Below are 21,384 nucleotides of genomic sequence, written 5' to 3'. Positions count from 1 at the left end.
TTTCTGCAGCTTCCTACATCTTTCTTTTTATGTTCTTCTTCTTGAATTTTCTTCTTTCTTTTCTGTGACCCACTCGCATAAGAACGTCCAACATCACGTTCACGAGATGCCATAATGAGGATGTATCACTGTCTGTAATCATGCAAATACAAATTTTTCATTATCAATTATTATTAATTTTTTAATTAATATTAAATTTTTTTTCTGTCAATTGGGGGGATATGGCCCTTGTAGCCCCCTTTCCTCTGGCTGCGCATCTAAAAATTCAAAACGTTACCAGAAAGGAGTCATATACAGAACTTTTACCATAGATTAGGTTAGTGATTTGGGCTACGAATATTTTACTAATTCATCCTCCTTGATCTCCAATTTACTTAAACAGAAATCATACCGAGTCCAAGAACAATGCACAATGGTATTTATATTACCATTTTCATAACCAAACTAATCATTATGTTTTGCAGACAATTTTCATTTTCACCCAACCAACGATTTTCTGATGTGGCTTATGTGTTTCTGGGGAAATATGTAGTAAATTAATTGATGTTCTACATCACTTCCGTCGCAACTTGAAAACTAAGCATTTGCGACGGAAGTGATGTAGAACATCAATCAAATGAGATCTGTTATTGAAATGATAAAGACTTAAAGACAAGACAAAGTGCTTTTCAAACCTACAAACGGAAGTCAGTTTGCATTTTTAGGTTTTTCTTTATAGTATTTTTACCAAAAATGCATCTTTACTGGTCCATGCGTCTTTACTGGTCAAGTAACCCTATCAGGTACCTCCCTTAACATTTAGAGGCGAAAACAAACATTTATCCATACACATCAATGTCTATCAATAACACTTCAGTTAATTTGTCACAGTACAAGTCTAGATAATGTGTAATTACTACAGAAAATTGGAGAGGAATCTCCCATACTCACCCATTAGCGGGAAAACACAGCTGTTCTGATGTAAACAAAGGCGTGTTGAGTGTTGCCATCTATGGTTAGGTTTATTTATTTTTATTTTATTTTATTTCATTATTTATTTTTGTTTTGATTAATTTTTAAAAATCAATTTTACTCTCCAAACACTTGAACTTTTTAGGTAGGGACCCCTTTGCACTTGCACCATGTGCGCAGTCTTGGATGAGCCCCTGAACCCCTTGGACCGCGGGGCCCCCAAATGCACGGGGCCCCCAAATGCACGGGGCCCTAGGCAAATGCCTAGTTTGCCTATGCGGTAATCCGGCCCTGGCTACGCGTGCAAACGTAGATCTACATTTGGACAGTTTAAGGGTTAATGGACATATTGGAGTGTGAGTAAAAAACTTTTATGAAGGGATTCAGAGAAACTAGTTAGACAGACTTGAGTCCTAGTGCCTGCACTCTGAAGCAAGAATGAGGATGATGCAGTCAGAGAGAAATGTTAATTGTAATGTCAGCACACTTTTGGAACGATGGCAATTGAGTAAATGTTCATAAATATATTTTCTTTTTCTTGGGTTGTCCTGCCTTGGCAGGAGACAGCCACTGATATAAAAATTTAAGCCAAATTTTTTACATTTTTCCTATTATTTTTTAATCAAATGCAGTAATATTTTGTGCAGTGTCTACTCATTTTATGCATGTATGGTACAGATATACTAGGTAGTAGGTTGGTAGACAGCAACCGCCCAGGGAGGTACTACCATCCTGCCAAGTGAGTGTAAAACAAAAGCCTGTAATTATTTTACATGATGGTAGGACTGCTGGTGTCCTTTTTTCTGTCTCATAAACATGCAAGATTTCAGGTACGTCTTGCTACTTCTACTTACACTTAGGTCACACTACACATACATGTACAAGCATATATATACTACACACACCCCTCTGGATTTTCTGCTATTTTCTTTCTAGTTCTTGTTCTTGTTTATTTCCTCTTATCTCCATGGGGAAGTGGAGCAGAATTCTTCCTCCGTAAGCCATGCGTGTTGTAAGAGGCGACTAAAATGCAGGGAGCAAGGGACTAGTAACCCCTTCTCCTGTATAAATTCCTAAATTTAAAAAGAGAAACTTTTGTTTTTCTTTTTAGGCCACCCCACCTCGGTGGGATACGGCTGGTACATTGAAAGAAGAAAGATGGTACAGATATATTTAATGGTAAAACTGGCTTAAAATTGCTTTTAAGTTGAATTCTAGATATAGTAGGTGTTCAATTATACTTTGTTAGGCAGTTTCAATTACCTCTCTCACTGTCTCTTATGTAGATCTACATTACTGATGTCAGTGTCACTCATGCAGAACTACGTAACCATCATGCTGTCTCAGCTGTGGACCTATTTTATTGATACCAGTGTCACTCATGCAGATCTATGTTTTAACCATTCTGCTGTCTCAGCTGTGGATCTATTTTACTGATGCCAGTGTCACTCACACAGATCTATGTTTTAACCATCCCACTGTCTCAGCTGTGGATGTATTTTACTGATGCAGTGTCACTTATGCAGATCTATGTTTTAACCTTCTTGCTGTCTCAGCTGTGGATCTATTTTACGGACACCAGTGTCAGTCATGTTGATCTATGTTTTAACCTTCTCACTGTCTTGGCTGTGGATCTCTTTTACTGATGCCAGGGTCACTAACATAGATCTACATTTTGAGGTCAGCTCCCATAGATAAGCTGTGAATGGTAAATTTTGGCCTAGACATGAGAACGCATCTGTGCAGTGACTGTGCACAGTACAAAGGAAATCAAGAACCATGCAGAGAATAATGAAAAAAGCAAACCTCTGACCTCGTATTTGATTTAAAATAGCAACTCTAAGGTGATTTCTACAGTGGTTTTTATGGCTTCATAGGATGTTTCTTAGTGTCATTAGATAAAATGGAAGACAAAATGCTAAAGTACAGATGATTCTGGTTGGTTTCAGAACCACAAAGAGCGTAATGAGAAAAAAAAAACTGACAGTTTTTTTGGATTAAAATGCCAACTTTGAGGAGGTGTATTTTCGTATAGTATTTATCGTTGTACGTATTCTCGTTTTCATGGTCTCAGGTGATAAAATGGAAAATCTATTACAGAAATAGAGAGGATTTTGATTACTTTCACGATGAAAACGACCTTGAAATTGAGCTCAAAGTAGCGGAAATGTTCAATTTTTACCAATGTTCAGGAGTAAGCAAATCACACCACACATCCAATACACGTCAACTGGGGAGTCTAATATTCTTTCACTGGTGCACTGATATTATTTATACCATTTTTACAATAATGCAGTAGTCTGCATAACAGTAAATTTTGTATTTTTTTGTAAGAATAAAAAATCAAAATAGAAAGCAATAGTAATATAAGAGTGGCCAAGAGACGTGACTAATGAACAGAGGATATGTTATTTTAGTGCCAAGAATGTCTACATTGTTTATTCTGGACTTTAGGTATAGTTATGATAGGTAAATGGGTGGTTTCTTGTTGTTAGTCAATAGAACAGAAGACACACTAGTGAAACAGCTAAAAAACTGGTTGAATGAAGAAATGGAATTGGCTTAAAATAGGACTTGGTGAGCAAAATTGCCAATGCATAAATTGCACCCAGCCCACTAACTTTGCACATGTATAATTCCATAAGACTTTCAGCAAATATTGTACTTTTGGTGTCAATATTTCCAGGAAAAGATTCTCTATAATTTCAGATGATTTTTTTTTTTTTGAAAATGTTGATGCTATCAGCACTTTTATTTCCAGGGCTTTTGATGGCACAGTGCCCTCAACTGTGCTGTGAGCAGTAAATTCTGACCTAGACATAAGAGAATGGGTCTGTGGAGTGTGCGTACAGCATAAAAGAAAATCCTGCCCCACATGGTGTATGATGGGAAAAGCAAGCCTCTGGACTTTATCTTTGGTTTAAAATGGAAATTTTGAGGTGCATTCTAGGACAGTTTTTATGATTTTTATTAGCTGTTTCTTGGTATCAACTCACAGAAAACAAGACATACTACTGAAACAGAGATGAAATATGCCTGAAAGCAGCAAATGTATTAAATTTTTTATGATTTTCCTAAGGAAGCATAATGCCCCTTCAGTCTGTTTTATGGGTTTTTACTAGGTCTCCTATAATTATTGCAATGCCCTAAACCATGATCAATTGCTGGTTATATTTTATTCAAAAACAGGGTAAAACTGATTTTTTGCAAGATTATGAACTTAAAATAGAAGGCAAGTATAATATAGGAGAGGCCTGGGAACATGATTAAACAACAGAGGATAGATTACTTTTGCTGTAATGCATACAGTGTTTATAGGGTACTGTATTTTGTTTTTAAAATGGAATCTGTTGAATTTTGAGTAAAATTGCCCAAATTACTCGACCTCTGTGAACTTTATAGGGTTGTTCTGATAGCTGAATGGGAGGTTTCTCGTGTTCAGTCAACAGCAACCAAGGCATAATAGTGAAATAGCAAAGAATTTGGTCAAACTGATCGATGAAATTGATCAAGGTGGGTGAAATCGCTGATACATAAATTGTGCACAGACTGCCAACCTTGTACCTGTGTAAATCTGTAAGTTTTTAATCAAGTATTATATTTTTGGTGTCACTGCCTTCAGAAAACGATTTTCTGTTATTCTGGTAGATTTTTTTTTTTTAAATCCTGACATTGTCACCACTTTTAATTTCAGGGGTCCTGACAATGAAAAGCATAAAACACATCAAGGGAGCTGAGGGAAGGGAATGGGGTGTCAGTTTTAATTCTGGGGCTAATGTGATAAATCATTCAACCAAGACATTATAATTAAGGCCATACAAATTTCTAAAACATCTACCGGTGTATAATGTACGTATATGTTTTCTTGTTAATTGTTTTATGTACAGTTGTCCCTCGATAATTGTAAGGCTCGATAGTGGTAACTTTTGAAAATCGTAACGATATTGTTGTCAAAACATTCGCTTGCTAATCGTAGTTTGACTCGTGAATAGTCATTCGTCTGGGACGCGTACTCACGCTCTGAGCCGCCCCGACCACCCTTCCCAGCCAGTGTGCCATTGTTTACCAATGAGCGATGGTCCCCTCATTTGCTCATACGAAATATTTCATAATATTCCATTCATTTTAGTGCTTGCAACTACTAAATAAGCTACCATGGCTCCAAAGAAAGCTCCTAGTGCCAAGCCTTTGGTAAAGAAGGTGAGAAATACGATTGAATTTAAGAAAAACATCATTGAACAATATGAAAGTGGCGTACGTATGGCAGAACTGGCCAGGACGTATTACAAACCCCATACAACCATAGCTTCCATCATGGCCAAGAAAAAGGAAATCAAGGAAGCTGTTGTTGCAAAGGGGGTAAATATGCTGACAAAAATGAGATCACCAGTACTCGAAGAGGTTGAGAAGTTATTATTGGCATGGATAAATGAGAAACAATTAGCAGGAGATAGTCTTATGACGCCGATTATTTGTGAAAAGGCTAGGCAGTTGCACAACGATCTGATAAAGAAATTGCCTGCAACGAGTACTGATATTTGTGAATTTAAGGCCAGCAAAGGTTGGTTTGAGAGATTTAAGAACTGTACACAGTGTGGTAAGGCATGGTGAGGCTGCCAGTTCGGACCAAAAAGCGGCTGAAATTTTTTTTATTTTTTCAACAAGTCGGCCGTCTCCCACCGAGGCAGGGTGACCCAAAGAGAAAGAAAATCCCCAAAAAGAAAATACTTTCATCATCATTCAACACTTTCACCTCACTCACACATAATCACTGTTTTTGCAGAGGTGCCCAGAATAAAACAGTTTAGAAGCATATACGTATAAAAACACACAACATATCTCTCCAAACTGCCAGTATCCCAAGCCCCTCCTTTAGAGTGCAGGCACTGTACTTCCCATTTCCATAACTCAAGTCCAGTTATATAAAATAACCGGTTTCCCAGAATCCCTTCACTAAATATTACCCTGCTCACACTCCAACAGATTGCCAGGTCCCAAATACCATTTGTCTCCATTCACTGCTATCTAACACACTCACGCACGCTTGCTGGAAGTCCAAACCCCTCGCCCACAACACCTCCTTTACCCCCTCCCTCCAACCTTTTCGAGGACGACCCCTACCCCGCCTTCCTTCCCCTACAGATTTATACACTCTCCATGTCATTCTACTTCGATCCATTCTCTCGAAATGACCAAACCACCTCAACATACCCTCTTCAGCCCTCTGACTAATACTTTTATTAACTCCACACCTACTCCTAATTTCCACACTCCGAATTTTCTGCATAATATTTACACCACACATTGCCCTTAGACAGGACATCTCCACTGCCTCCAACCGCCTCCTCGCTGCAGCATTTACAACCCAAGCTTCACTTTCATACATTCCCTTCTTTGCCTCCATAGATAACATTTTTTGCCTCCACATATACCTCAAATATGTGCATGAATTTAAGGAGTACATAGAGGCTGAAGGACTGAAACCTGAACAAGTGTTCAATTGTGACAAAACAGGCCTCTTTTGGAAGAAAATGCCAAAGAGGACCTACATTACTCAGGAGGAAAAGGCACTACCAGGACACAAGCCTATGAAAGACAAGCTGACGCTCATGTTCTGTGCTAATGCTGGTGGGGATTTCAGAGTGAAGCCATTACTAGTGTACCATTCTGAAAATCCCAGTGTGTTATGGAAAAACAATGTTATGAAGAGTAAATTTTGTGTATTTTGGAAATCTAATAGTAAGGCATGGGTCATGAGGGAAATTTTCGTCGAGTGGTTCAATGAAGTGTTTGGCCCTAGTGTGAAGAATTACCTCCTGGAAAAGAAATTGGATCTCAAGTGCCTTCTAGTAATGGACAATGCACCTGCTCATCCTCCAAACTTGGATGACCTAATTTTGGAGGAGTTTGGGTTCATCACAGTAAAGTTCTTGCCCCTGAATACCACTACTCTCCTCCAGCCCATGGACCAGCAGGTCATTGCAAACTTTAAAAAACTCTACACAAAAGGTGCTTTAATGTGACCTCAGACACTCACTTGACCCTAAGAGATTTTTGGAAAGAACACTTCAGCATCCTCCATTGCTTGGGAGGGAGTGACTACCAGGACTTTGAACTCTGCTTGGAGAAAATTGTGGTCAGATTGTGTCCACAAGAGGGATTTTGAAGGGTTTGGGGCTGACCCTGATGAGCCTATGTCAGTTGTTAAATCCATTGTGGCACTGGGGAGTTCCATGGGGTTGGATGTGAGTTTGGAGGATGTGGAAGAGTTGGTGGAAGACCACAACAAAGAGCTCACCACTGAGGAGCTGCAAGAGCTTCAGCAGGAAGAGCAACAGATTGCAGCTCAGAATCTTGCTGCAGAGGAGGAGGAAGAGAGATGGAAGAAGTTGCCTTCTTCAGAAATTAAGGAGACTTTTGAAATGTGGGGTAAGATGGAAAGATTTATGGAGAAACATCACCCTGACAAGGCTGTTGCAAGCCATGTTGGCAACATGTACAGTGACAAAGTCTTGGCCCATTTTAGGGAGGTGTTAAAGAGATGCCAGAAACAGAGCTCTCTGGACAGTTATTTTGATGGACAGGACTCTAGTGACTCTCAAGGTGGTCCTACTGGCATTAAGAAACAGAGAAGAGAATTAATCCCAGAAAAGCACCTTGTGCCTGAGGTGTTGATGGAAGGGGATTCCCCTTCCAAAGAGTAACTAATGCAATCTGTCTCCTCCTCCAGTCTTCCATACACTAAGAAGAATTGCCAATAAGTGTTATGCTATTAATGTTTCATTCATCATGTCCCATTGTATTGTTTATGTGCTTCTGGGTGTCAGGAACGGATTAACTGTATTTACATTATTTCTTATGGGGAAAATTTATTCGAAAATCGTAAATTTCGATAATAGTCACACTTCCAGGAACGGATTAATTATGATAAACGAGGGACCACTGTACTTTCATTTACTCATTCAGTCAACTACATTCCTTCCCTTTACTCTTTCCCTTCTCTCTACCCCATTCCTTCACTCTAACCTATCCCTTAACTCTGCCACTATCCCTTCCCTTCCTCTCTCTTTCTCATAAAATAAAACCATGCTAATGATAACACAACTATCATCAACACTGCCACCACCAACACCAACAACAATGCCACTGCCTTTTCTGCATAATGCACACTGACATATTGTATACAGTTGACTGTCAGATAACACAGTTTCATTCCTGAAAACAACGTGCAGTCAAATAATGTATGCAAACAGAAGTACATATGGCAAAAATAGGTTTTTGTTCATTAGACTCCCAAAAAAAGCCAAACAAATTTTGAATAGGTCTTGAAACTGCTAAAAACAATGAAAATAGTGTAATTGTAGGTAGATTTGGTGATGTGTATCAATCAAAAATTCCATATCCACATCTTTGCTTGCAGATGGAAATGGCTTTTTGTTCAGCTGCCCCACTCACTGCAACTGTATGGAGTTAAAAAGGTGGGTTAGAGTGGCTGGGGTGTAGGCAGGAGGGTTTAGAGCAGTTGGGGAGGAGGGGTCAGGTATGGAGTAGGGGACCTAACAATGGATGAGTGGGGGCAGAGGCTGGAGGCTGGTGTTGGGAAATGGAAGGGTATGGGTGTGGAGGCTGGAAGCAACAAGGTGGTGTGATGGTGACTGTATTGGTGGCCTGGTGCAGGTGGTGTGGATGATGGGTGGGCGTATTTTCAGTTGTTGGCGTGAACAGTCATGAGAGTGGTGGGTCACTAGGTGTGTAGGACATGAAAGTGTGGGTAAGGTGTTGGTGGGGACTATGGGAGTGGAGCTGTGTAGCTGAAGTTGTGGGGGAGTAGTATGAGTGAAAGGTGTGGTTGTTGGTGGCCCAATGTGAATGGTGATATGGATGATGGGTAATCAGGTGAGTGAGTGTGAGGTTGGTGGTGTAGGCAGAAATGAGGGTGATGAGTGACTAAGTGATTAGGTATGTGGATGGCATGTTAGGGTGAAAAGTCATGTAAGGTGTGGGCATCAGGTTGTGAGGAAATAGCATGGATGAGGGCTAGGGGCTTGAGGCAGTGGAAGAAAGTAACCAAGGAGAAACAGCGTAGGCGTAGTCATGTGGCTGAAGGTTGGAGGGAGAGGGTAAAGATGATTTTGCGTATGAGGGACTTGGGCATCCAGCAGGCATGTGAGAGCATGTTAGATTGGAGTGGAGGCAAATGGTTTTTGAGACTTGACAGGCTATTGGAATGTGAGCAAGGTAACATTTTGTGAAGGAATTCAGGGAAACTTGTTAGCTGGACTTGAGTCCTGGTGGTTGGAAGTACAGTGCCTGCAATCTGAAGGAGGGGTGGGGATATTTTTAGTTTGGAGGGGCATCTAAAATATAATATTTGCATGCCTCTGGCAAGACAATGATGGTGAATGATGGTGAAAGTGCTTTTTGGGTCACCCTACCTCAGTGGGAGGCAACCGGTGTCAAAAAAAAAAAAAAAAAAAAAAAAAGAAGTAAAGAAGAATGGTAATGGCATTCAAGGTGTGCAACGACAACTGACCTTGTATATGTGGTGGGTATGGTAAACATGCTTTACTTGGTAGAGAAAAGTAATCTTTCCTACAAACCCAACAATATCAGTACCCTATGAAAATATAACACAACTCATATTCTTACATCATTCATATGCAGAACACTGAAGAAATCTGATCTTGTTAGAAACTTCACTGCTGGTAGCTGAAGCAACATATCCATTCTATCACTGGTCACAGACGAGGATGATGATGATCCAGAATTAGAAGGAGGAGGATGAAACGTTGAAGATGAAGCTGGAAGGGTCGTGGAGGATGTCGTAAGAGGGAAAGAGGCTGTGCATGAAGCAGATGATGAAGGGGACTGAATAGATGATGACGATGTACATATCATAGTACAAGAAGAAATACTCGAGGAGCAGGAAGTTGGCGTTGTCACATCTGCAACATAAATTTCTTATAAATTTTACATTATAAAAAAGAATTTCTTAAGACAGAAGTAAGTGATCATTCTTGAAAGTCATGTATCACTCTACATACAATGTATGTAAATTTATTTGAAGCAGCCAACAACTTTGCTTTGTAAAATTTTAAAATAAAAAGAAATACATTATTCCACCATGTATACTATCTTCCATAGCTTCCATTTACACACAAAGCAGATGGTGCATGCTAAAGAAACTCTTCATAATTCATTAACAAACAGTTGGTACTTTCAAAGCAAGAACTGTAAAAAAATTCATACTGTTAGTTGAAGCAGAAGTAGATGATGATAATACTGGGACTGATGAAGAAGAAGCAAGTGCTGGGGTGGAAGTTGAAGAAGACAGAGTACTAGTGGAGCCTGTTGCAGTGAAATCATCCATTTCCATTCTTCTGGAGGTAATTGTTCGGCGGATGCTCTGATACCTATTAATGAAAACCACAATAAATATAAAGAAGATACTACTTTCTCAAACTATTTATGAAGCCCCATATCAACACCATCCATTTATAACATACAATTTTCAACAAAATGTGGGTGAAGCAGGTACAGCATACAGAGTTTCCTATTGCCTACAAGCTTTGCTTCAATCACTATATATTCACTTAGTTCACAAAACACTCGTCACTGAATCTTACATTTACATTTAATTTCTAATACGAGGAGAAGGCTGGAGGCAGTGGAGATGTCATGTCTGAGGGCAATGTGTGGTGTGAATATAATGCAGAGAATTCGTAGTTTGGAAGTTAGGAGGAGGTGCGGGATTACCAAAACTGTTGTCCAGAGGGCTGAGGAAGGGTTGTTGAGGTGGTTCGGACATGTAGAGAGAATGGAGCGAAACAGAATGACTTCAAGAGTGTATCAGTCTGTAGTGGAAGGAAGGCGGGGTAGGGGTCGGCCTAGGAAGGGTTGGAGGGAGGGGGTAAAGGAGGTTTTGTGTGCGAGGGGCTTGGACTTCCAGCAGGCATGCGTGAGCGTGTTTGATAGGAGTGAATGGAGACAAATGGTTTTTAATACTTGACGTGCTGTTGGAGTGTGAGCAAAGTAACATTTATGAAGGGATTCAGGGAAACCGGCAGGCCGGACTTGAGTCCTGGAGATGGGAAGTACAGTGCCTGCACTCTGAAGGAGGGGTGTTAATGTTGCAGTTTAAAAACTGTAGTGTAAAGCACCCTTCTGGCAAGACAGTGATGGAGTGAATGATGGTGAAAGTTTTTCTTTTTCGGGCCACCCTGCCTTGGTGGGAATCGGCCGGTGTGATAATAAAAAAAAAAAAAAAAAATTCTAATACATTATTCTCCAATCTTTTTATAATAACATAAAATACATATTAACTTTCATTAAGCTATTCCTATCAAAGAAAATGTGTTAATTCTTTTATCTATATAAAAGATTACAAATGCTCATTTAAAGAATAATCTTTCTTGGCAAGCAACCAGCTCTCAAAACTTAACATAGCATTAATTACTGCTTTTCTAATCTATCTTTTTTATTTCTTCTTCTTCTAGTCCTCCCTAACTACTTATCTTGAGAACCCCAACAAAGCTTACAAAATAGGTAGGTAGTATAGGTAGGCAGCATAACTTTACTTTTTCCAAAGTGCAAGCAGTTTTAAATTTGTCAGCAAAATCAATTTTGAAAAGATTTCTGTAAATGTCTAAGCTGCTATGGTGCTAAGTCCTCTATTAGAGAATACAAGTGAAAATGGATTAATCTAGTCATCAGTATCCTATACACCACTTATTCTTATACAGTATATTTAGCTTATGTAAAGACTAACATAGCTTATGCATTAACTATCAACACAAATCATTTTGAGAATATGCTGACTAAAAAGGAAAGGTTAATTAGATTTTTTTTTTTTTAACAAGTCGGCCGTCTCCCACCGAGGCAGGGTGACCCAAAAAAGAAAGAAAATCCCCAAAAAGAAAATACTTTCATCATCATTCAACACTTTCACCTCACTCACACATAATCACTGCTTTTGCAGAGAAGCTCAGAACACAACAGTTTAGAAGCATATACCTATAAAGATACACAATATATCCCTCCAAACTGCTAATATCCCGAACGCCTCCTTTAGAGTGCAGGCATTGTAATTCCCACTTCCAGGACTCAAGTCCGGCTATATAAAAATAACTGGTTTCCCTGAATCCCTTCACTAAATATTACCCTGCTCACACTCCAACAGATCGTAAGAAGATAAAAGAAATAAGAAAACTTAAACTGTTTAATCCATTCATAAAACTGACCTTCTATCTAACTGCTGTCTCTGGAGCTGATCTGTAGACTGATTTCTCTGAGTCTGAGCCGTGTCATTACCTGAAGGCCGTTGCCATGTTGTTGTCCTATTCACATGATCAATGTAGAAAATTCGCCCATGACTGTCAATTCGTGCCTCCCAATCTAAAAAAAAAAAAAATAATAAAGATGAGGAATTTAATTTATTAAGAAAACTAGTGACTAAAACTGATCTATTAGGATCCTATACTCAGGAGACTTTTTGTATACACAAGTCTCCTCAACACACCACTATTCTTTTTTATTATTATTTTTTATTAGCACACTGGCCGATTCCCACCAAGGCAGGGTGGCCCGAAAAAGAAAAACTTTCACCATCATTTACTCCATCACTGTCTTGCCAGAAGGGTGCTTTACAATACAGTTTTTAAACTGCAACATTAACACCCCTCCTTCAGAGTGCAGGCACTCTACTTCCCATCTCCAGGACTCAAGTCCAGCCTGCCGGTTTCCCTGAATCCCTTCATAAATGTTACTTTGCTCACACTCCAACAGCACGTCAAGTATTAAAAACCATTTGTCTTCATTCACTCCTATCAAACACGCTCACGCATGCCTGCTAGAAGTCCAAGCCCCTCGCACACAAAACCTCCTTTACCCCCTCCCTCCAACCTTTCCTAGGCCGACCCCTACCCCGCCTTTCTTCCACTACAGACTGATACACTCTTGAAGTCATTCTGTTTCGTTCCATTCTCTCTACATGTCCGAACCACCTCAACAACCCTTCCTCAGCCCTCTGGACAACAGTTTTGGTAATCCCGCACCTCCTCCTAACTTCCAAACTACGAATTCTCTGCATTATATTCACACCACACATTGCCCCCAGACATGACATCTCCACTGCCTCCAGCCTTCTCCTCGCTGCAACATTCATCATCCATGCTTCACACCCATATAAGAGCGTTGGTAAAACTATACTCTCATACATTCCCCTCTTTGCCTCCAAGGACAAAGTTCTTTGTCTCCACAGACTCCTAAGTGCACCGCTCACCCTTTTGCCCTCATCAAATCTATGATTCACCTCATCTTTCATAGACCCATCCGCTGACACGTCCACTCCCAAATATCTGAATACATTCACCTCCTCCATACTCTCTCCCTCCAATCTGATATCCAATCTTTTATCACCTAATCTTTTTGTTATCCTCATAACCTTACTCTTTCCTGTATTCACTTTTAATTTTCTTCTTTTACATACCCTACCAAATTCATCCACCAACCTCTGCAACTTCTCTTCAGAATCTCCCAAGAGCACAGTGTCATCAGCAAAGAGCAACTGTGACAACTCCCACTTTGTGTGATTCTTTATCTTTTAACTCCACGCCTCTTGCCAAGACCCTCGCATTTACTTCTCTTACAACCCCATCTATAAATATATTAAACAACCACGGTGACATCACACATCCTTGTCTAAGGCCTACTTTTACTGGGAAATAATCTCCCTCTTTCCTACATACTCTAACTTGAGCCTCACTATCCTCATAAAAACTCTTCACTGCTTTCAGTAACCTACCTCCTATACCATACACCTGCAACATCTGCCACATTGCCCCCCTATCCACCCTGCCATATGCCTTTTCCAAATCCATAAATGCCACAAAAACCTCTTTAGCCTTATCTAAATACTGTTCACTTATATGTTTCACTGTAAACACCTGGTCCACACACCCCCTACCTTTCCTAAAGCCTCCTTGTTCATCTGCTATCCTCTTCTCCATCTTACTCTTAATTCTTTCAATAATAACTCTACCATACACTTTACCAGGTATACTCAATAGACTTATCCCCCTATAATTTTTGCACTCTCTTTTGTCCCCTTTGCCTTTATACAAAGGAACTATGCATGCTCTCTGCCAATCCCTAGGTACCTTACCCTCTTCAATACATTTATTAAATAATAGCACCAACCACTCCAAAACTATATCCCCACCTGCTTTTAACATTTCTATCTTTATCCCATCAATCCCAGCTGCCTTACCCCCTTTCATTTTACCTACTGCCTCACGAACTTCCCCCACACTCACAACTGGCTCTTCCTCACTCCTACAAGATGTTATTCCTCCTTGCCCTATACATGAAATCACAGTTTCCCTATCTTCATCAACATTTAACAATTCCTCAAAATATTCCCTCCATCTTCCAATACCTCTAACTCTCCATTTAATAACTCTCCTCTCCTATTTTTAACTGACAAATCCATTTGTTCTCTAGGCTTCCTTAACTTGTTATTCTCACTCCAAAACTTTTTCTTATTTTCAACAAAATTTGTTGATAACATCTCACCCACTCTATCATTTGCTCTCTTTTTACATTGCTTCACCACTCTTTTAACCTCTCTCTTTTTCTCCATATACTCTTCCCTCCTTGCATCACTTCTATTTTGTAAAAACTTCTCATATGCTAACTTTTTCTCCCTTACTACTCTCTTTACATCGTCATTCCACCAATCGCTCCTCTTCCCTCTCACACCCACTTTCCTGTAACCACAAACTTCTGCTGAACACTCTAACACTACATTTTTAAACCTACCCCATACCTCTTCGACCCCATTGCCTATGCTCTCATTAGCCCATCTATCCTCCAATAGCTGTTTATATCTTACCCTAACTGCCTCCTCTATTCTGATGCAACAAAATGGTTCTCTTTCCTCTTCTACACCCAAGACACCCTTCAGGAAGGGTCCCTTGATGCTGGTAATGATGATCTTTTAATCCAAGGAACTAGAGCTACCCTCCCCTTCCTTGGATCAAGTCTGAATACCTTCCTGACACTGTACTGCTCTTGTAGATTTATAAATAGACAAAAATAACAAACAATACAAGCAACAAACACTCAACACTAGGTGAAAAGCAGAAGGCCTAAGCTGTGTACAAACTGTGACATGCCATAAGCTAGAGAGGTGAGGGGTTAAGAGGAGCATCTGTAAATAGGTAGCTATATGTGAAATGTACTTTCTGGATCCTCAAGTGACAGAACTGTCATAGTGAAGATTCTTGTTGGAGGAAGAGGGCCAAACGCCCATTTCCTTCTGAACTCTATTTAACTTGATCTTAGCCTGCAGGGCCACTGGGCCCACCACTCCCCAAGGACACATCTGAGGATATTGCCCTAATATGGATGTGAAGCATTTTTTCAATGCAGCAGCAATGATGTGGAAATATGCTGTCAGAGATCAATGTGTGGTGTTAATGTTATGCTATGAACATGGAAAAGAAATTAATGACTATGGCAGTATGAAAGGTGTCAGGTTTAATCAGAGTGGGTGTTGAGATTTGATAATGGAGAAAGAATGGATCAAGATTGGTGGGTGAAGAGGATAAATTTGGAGTGAATTAGAGCAGAGAGTTCTTCCAAGGAAGAGTAGTAAAGGAGTTAAAGGAATTGAGAAGTATACATAAGCATGTTAGTCTAGAGTTAAGACTGTAGTCTAGAAAAGTAAGCAAGATAATATACTATATAAAGGGAGAGTAAGCAAGATCTTTTCTTTCTTTCAACAAACCGGCCATATTATATATAAAGGGATTCAGATAAACCAACTAACTTGATTTAAGTTATGGAAGCTAGGTGGACACTAGGATGATGAGTTAGCACTCTACAACAACTTATGCACCCTTCTGGAAAAATAGTTATGGTAGCAATGGTGAATGTGATCTCCAGAGTACCACCCCCAATAAGTGGGAAGTGGCCAACAGGTTAAAAAAATTTAAGACAATACAAATTGGTCATATCCCACCAAGGCAGGGTGACCTAAAAAGAAAAATGAGTTTTTCTTTTTATATCTAGTAATGTATACAGGAGAAGGGGTTACTAACCCCTTGCTCCTGGCATTTTAGTCGCATCTTATGACACGAATGGCTTATGGAGGAAGAATTTTGTTCCACTTCCCCATGGATATAAGTGGAAATAAACAAGAACAAGAACCAGTGAGAAAATAGAAGAAATCCAGAGGGACGTGTATATATGTGCTTGTACATGCATGTGTAGTGTGACCTATGTGTAAGTAGAAGTAGCAAGGCGTACTGGAAACGTTGCATGTTTTTTTTTTTTTTTCAACAAACTGGCCGTATCCCACTGAGGCAGGGTGGCCCAAAAAGAAAAACAAAAGTTTCTCCTTTTAAATTTAGTAATCTATACAGGAGAAAGGGTTACTAGCCCCTTGCTCCCGGCATTTTAGTGGCCTTTTACAACATGTATGGCTTACGAAGGAAGAATTCTGTTCCACTTCCCCATGGAGATAAGAGGAAATAAACAAGAATAAGAACTAGAAAGAAAATAGAAGAAAACCCAGAGGTGTGTGTGTATATATACATATGCTTGTACATGTATGTGTAGTGTGACCTAAATGTAAGTAGAAGTAGCAAGACGTACCTGAAATCTTGCATGTGTATGAGACAGAAAAAAGACACCAGAAATTCTACCATCATGTAAAACAATTACATGTTTCCATTTTACACTCACTTAGTAGGATAGTAGTACCTCCCTGGGCAGTTGCTCTCTACCACTTACTACCTAGGACAATCTTAACCCTTTCAGGGTCCAGAGGCCAAATTTCAAAGTGCACACCAGTGTTCAAGAAGTTTCAAAAAATAATTTTTTTATTTTTTCTTATGAAATGGTAGAGAATCTTTTTCTGAGGGTAATAAAACAATAAGTATGAAATTTGATGGAAAAATGACGAAATTATGCTCTTGTGAAATTTTATGTGCCAGCGATATTTATGCATCGGCGATATTGCCGACTTTGACTCCCATGTTAGGACAATTATATTATTCCAGTCTATCAAATTCTTAGCTATTTCACTAGTATTACTTCTATTCTATTGATAGAGCACAAGAAATCGCCAATTCAGCTGTTTCAGCTACAAAATAAAGTGACTGGAAATTGGTAATTTGGCCAATTTAGTGTAAAGTTCAAAAATTCCAATTTCAAAATAGGGTCCAGAATAAACAATGCAGGCATTCCTAGCACTAAATTAACATTTCCTCTGTTCATTAGTTATGTTTTCAGGCTTTACAAATGAATTCCATTTTGATTTTTAATTCACATAATGAATTTTTATTCAAACCAAAAAATAAAAGATTTAATGTCATGCAATATTGTAATAATTGTATAAATAATATCAGCACATTTGTGAATGTATATTAGACCCACCAGTTGGCGTGTATTAGACATGCGAGGTCATTTGTTTACTCTTGAACGTCGGCAAAAATTTAACATATCTGCTACTTTGAGCTCAGTTTCAAGCCATTTTCTATACTAAAACCAATCAAAATCATCTCTATTTCTGTAATATACCTTCCATTCTATCATATGAGATCAAGAAATTGCAAATACAACTATAAAAACATACAAAAAACACTGCAAAGTTGCTGTTTTAATAAAAAATTACGGTCTCAGTTTTTCTCTCTCATTATCCACTGTGTGCTGCAGGATTTGTTTTATGTGGTGAACACATACCACGTAGATGTATTCTCTCATATCTAGGCCCAAATTTACCACTCACAGCTTATCAAGTGAGCTGAGCTCATGGCGTAGATCTACGGTTTGGACCCTCAACGTAAAGCCGTAGATCTATGGCACTGACTCTGAAAGGGCTAAAATATTTCCATACAATAAATTAAATATTACAGAACAATTCATAAATATATTAAACAGCTATATCAAAATACTGTATATATCTGCTGGTGATACCTAATAAATATTTAGTAACAGAAAAATACTAGAAGTACTACTAACTGGTTGGTAAAGGTTCTTCCCCAGGTTGGATTTCAACTCTCTGGAATTTGATAGTTCTTTCTGGAATGGACGGTAACCGCATAGTACGACTGTGGCGTTCCGTGTGTCCACCAAAATCCTGTATAGAACACATTGTATAACTAATCTGCTAACAAAATACAAGTACATTACTGGCAAGATCTGTTGGACAGCTGCATGCACTGCAACTCAAAACCTCAAGAAAAGTTTCACTTTGAGTGAGAGACAATCAGGTAAGAAAATATATACCAAAATTTGTAATTTTTACCTTCAAATTCTTAAGTGCTATAATAATGAAATTACATGTGCATTCTCTAATAAATACTCATTCTATTTTTCATTAACAATACTGCAAAGATAAATAATAAAGAAAAAAACAGCAGCACCTTAAATCTAACTGTACATCTGGTTTATTAGTTTTGCTATACAGTGGTCCCTTGAGTTGTGATAGTAATCCATTCCAGAAGACATACCATGCCTTCAAAATACATGGTTTTATGGTACAGGAGGGCTCCACTTTACAGCACTTCGCTTGACAGAGTTTTGCTAATCAGTTTTCAATCATACCCATTCTTCATTCAGACTTCCTACAATAAATATATTCACTACTCACTGTAAGCTAAGGACGAAAATATTTTAAGATAAGTAGTGTGTATGCTGTATGTGCATTTTTTGGGGCCTAGCTCTATTGCTCACTTAATATATGATAGTGTAAACATGTTATCAAGCTTTTACACAGCAAGTTTCGCTTTACAGCGGTAGCCTGGAACATAACCTGCTGTTTAAGCGGGGCCCTCCTGTAAATCATTCCAAGACCCCTGGAAGTATGACTTTTACTGTATCTTACACGCTGTCACATATAACTTGCAGGCATTTATCTCCTTTCATCTGCTTCTCTCTTATCCAAAATTACAACAATCTTTCCCTCTGTATGACAAGTTCTCAACCTTTTTTCACTAGCTTAGATTCATCAGCCAATTTAATCTTCTTCTTCTTTCAACAAACCAGCCGTATCCCACCGAAGCAGAGTGGCCCAAAAAGAAAAACGAAAGTTTCTCTTTTTAAATTTAGTAATTTATACAGGAGAAGAGGTTACTAGCCCCTTGCCCCCGGCATTTTAGTTCCCTCTACAACACGCATGGCTTACGGATGAAGAATTCTGTTCCACTTCCCCATGGAGATAAGAGGAAATAAACAAGAACTAGTAAGAAAATAGAAGAAAACCCAGAGGGGTGTGTGTATATATATATATACTTGTACATGTATGTGCAGTGTGACCTGAATGTAAGTAGAAGTAGCAAGACGTACCTGAAATCTTGCATGCTTATGAGACAGAGAAAAGATACCAGCAATCCTACCATCATGTAAAACAGGTACAGGCTTCCATTTTACACTCACTTGGCAGGACAGCAGTACCTCCATGGGTGGATGCAGTCTACCAACCTACTACCTAACAGCCATTTTAATATTCTTGATCATTTCTTTTTGCTTGATAATAGTAGACAGCTGTAGTCAAAAACCATACTCATGCACCAATGCACTAATTTCTTGCTTGATCTTCAGAGAAATGGCCTGTTTACTGTGCACTTTAGGGGCCATGATGACTTGGTAATGCCAAAGATCATGTAATTATAACATAAATGCAATTATGAAGGGTAAAATAGAGTTAACATACTTGTCAGTATATTCCCACTGATATTCACAAGAGTAAAATGGAAACAAATGGTATAAAATACTGACAGTGCATTTCAGTCTTATCATTAAGAGTGAAATATGAGATATGAAGGCACAAAGAAAAAAATCTGAGCACTGTCCTACTATCAAAGGTGCTGACTGGACAGGTTAAAGAAATGCCTTTTTTTTTTTTTTATAAAACAAACTGACATATATAATTTATTGATAATTAGGACACTGTTCCATTTGCAAAACTCCTGGCATTAACTTAGGAATAGCTTGTATCAAGTTAAAAAATTACTTCTCAAAACTGCTAAGATATCCCAAAACAAATTCTTTTTTGAGATTACTTATAGAATGTGATGAATCATAAGCATAATTCTAATTAAACAGCACCCTTATTTTTTTTTTCTAATAAGTTGGCCGTCTCCCACCGAGGCAGGGTGACCGAAAAAGAAAGAAAATCCCCAAAAAGAAAATACTTTCATCAGCATTCAACACTTTCACCTCACTCACACATAATCACTGTTTTTGAAGAGGTGCTCAGAATACAACAGTTCAGAAGCATATACATATAAAGATACACAACATATCCCTCCAAACTGTCAATATCCCGAACCCCTCCTTTAGAGTGCAGGCATTGTACTTCCCATTTCCAGAACTCAAGTCCAGCTATATAAAAATAACCGATTTCCCTGAATTCCTTCACCAAATATTACCCTGCTCACACTGCAACAGCTCATCAGGTCCCAAATACCATTTGTCTCCATTCACTCCTATCTAACACGCTCACACACGCTTGCTGGAAGTCCAAGCCCCTCACCCCCAAAACCTCCCTTACCCCCTCCCTCCAACCTTTTTGAGGATGACCCCTACCCCGCCTTCCTTCCCCTACAGATTTATATCTCTCGATGTCATTCTACTTTGATCCATTCTCTCTAAATGACCAAACCACCTCAACAACCCCTCTTCAGCCCTCTGACTAATACTTTTATTAACTCCACACCTTCTCCTAATTTCCACACTCCGAATTTTCTGCATAATATTTACACCACACATAGCCCTTAGACAGGACATCTCCACTTCCTCGAACCATCTCCTCGCTGCAGCATTTACAACCCTTTTTTTCCTGGTAGTAATTCCATGTATTTTTTATGTGTAGGTTCAGTCAATCTACAGGAAAATACAAATACAGTTTCCCTTCAGAGTTTAATGGAGTAAAGAAATTTTAACAAAAATTTTAAGATTTTCAGATAAAATTTATAATAAATCAAATATTGTATTAGAACTTAATGCAAATATGCTAGTAACCATGAGCTTTTTCTAACCCTTTGACTGGCGCGGCCGTATATATACGTCTTACGAGGTACCGTGTTTGACGTATATATACTCATAAATTCTAGCGGCTTCAAATCAAGCAGGAGAAAGCTGGTAGGCCCACATGTGAGAGAATGGGTCTGTGTGGTCAGTGTGCACCATATAAAAAAAATTCTGGAGCACAAAGTGCATAATGAGAAAAAAAAAACTCCGACCATTTTTTTTAATTAAAATGCCGAATTTGTGGTCTATTTTCGTATAGTATCTATGGTTGTATTCTCATTTTCTTGGTCTCATTTGATAGAATGGAAAACATATTATAGAAATAGAGGTGATTTTGACTGATTTTACTATAAAAAGAACCTGGAAATGGAGCTCAAAGTAGGGGAAATGTTTGAT

At 38.8% G+C, this 21,384-nt stretch overlaps 1 protein-coding gene across 4 annotated transcripts in view; it reads right to left on the bottom strand.

Moving 5' to 3' along the window:
* LOC128690374 (serine-rich adhesin for platelets-like) overlaps positions 1-21,384 on the bottom strand; it is a 364,642-nt gene that overhangs the window by 34,889 nt on the left and 308,369 nt on the right. For all 4 annotated transcript variants that reach the window (XM_070089660.1, XM_070089659.1, XM_070089658.1 and 1 more), the window contains exons 12-15: positions 17,977-18,094; positions 12,192-12,345; positions 10,201-10,364; positions 9,601-9,896 (exon numbers count right to left, since the gene is read on the bottom strand). In XM_070089660.1, the coding sequence (XP_069945761.1) occupies positions 9,601-9,896; positions 10,201-10,364; positions 12,192-12,345; positions 17,977-18,094 (732 nt within the window). The remainder of the gene's footprint in view (positions 1-9,600; positions 9,897-10,200; positions 10,365-12,191; positions 12,346-17,976; positions 18,095-21,384) is intronic.

This window comes from Cherax quadricarinatus, chromosome 29 (genome assembly GCF_038502225.1).
Source record: "Cherax quadricarinatus isolate ZL_2023a chromosome 29, ASM3850222v1, whole genome shotgun sequence".
Lineage (NCBI taxonomy): Eukaryota > Metazoa > Arthropoda > Malacostraca > Decapoda > Parastacidae > Cherax > Cherax quadricarinatus.
This window is presented reverse-complemented; position numbering and strand designations above follow the sequence as displayed.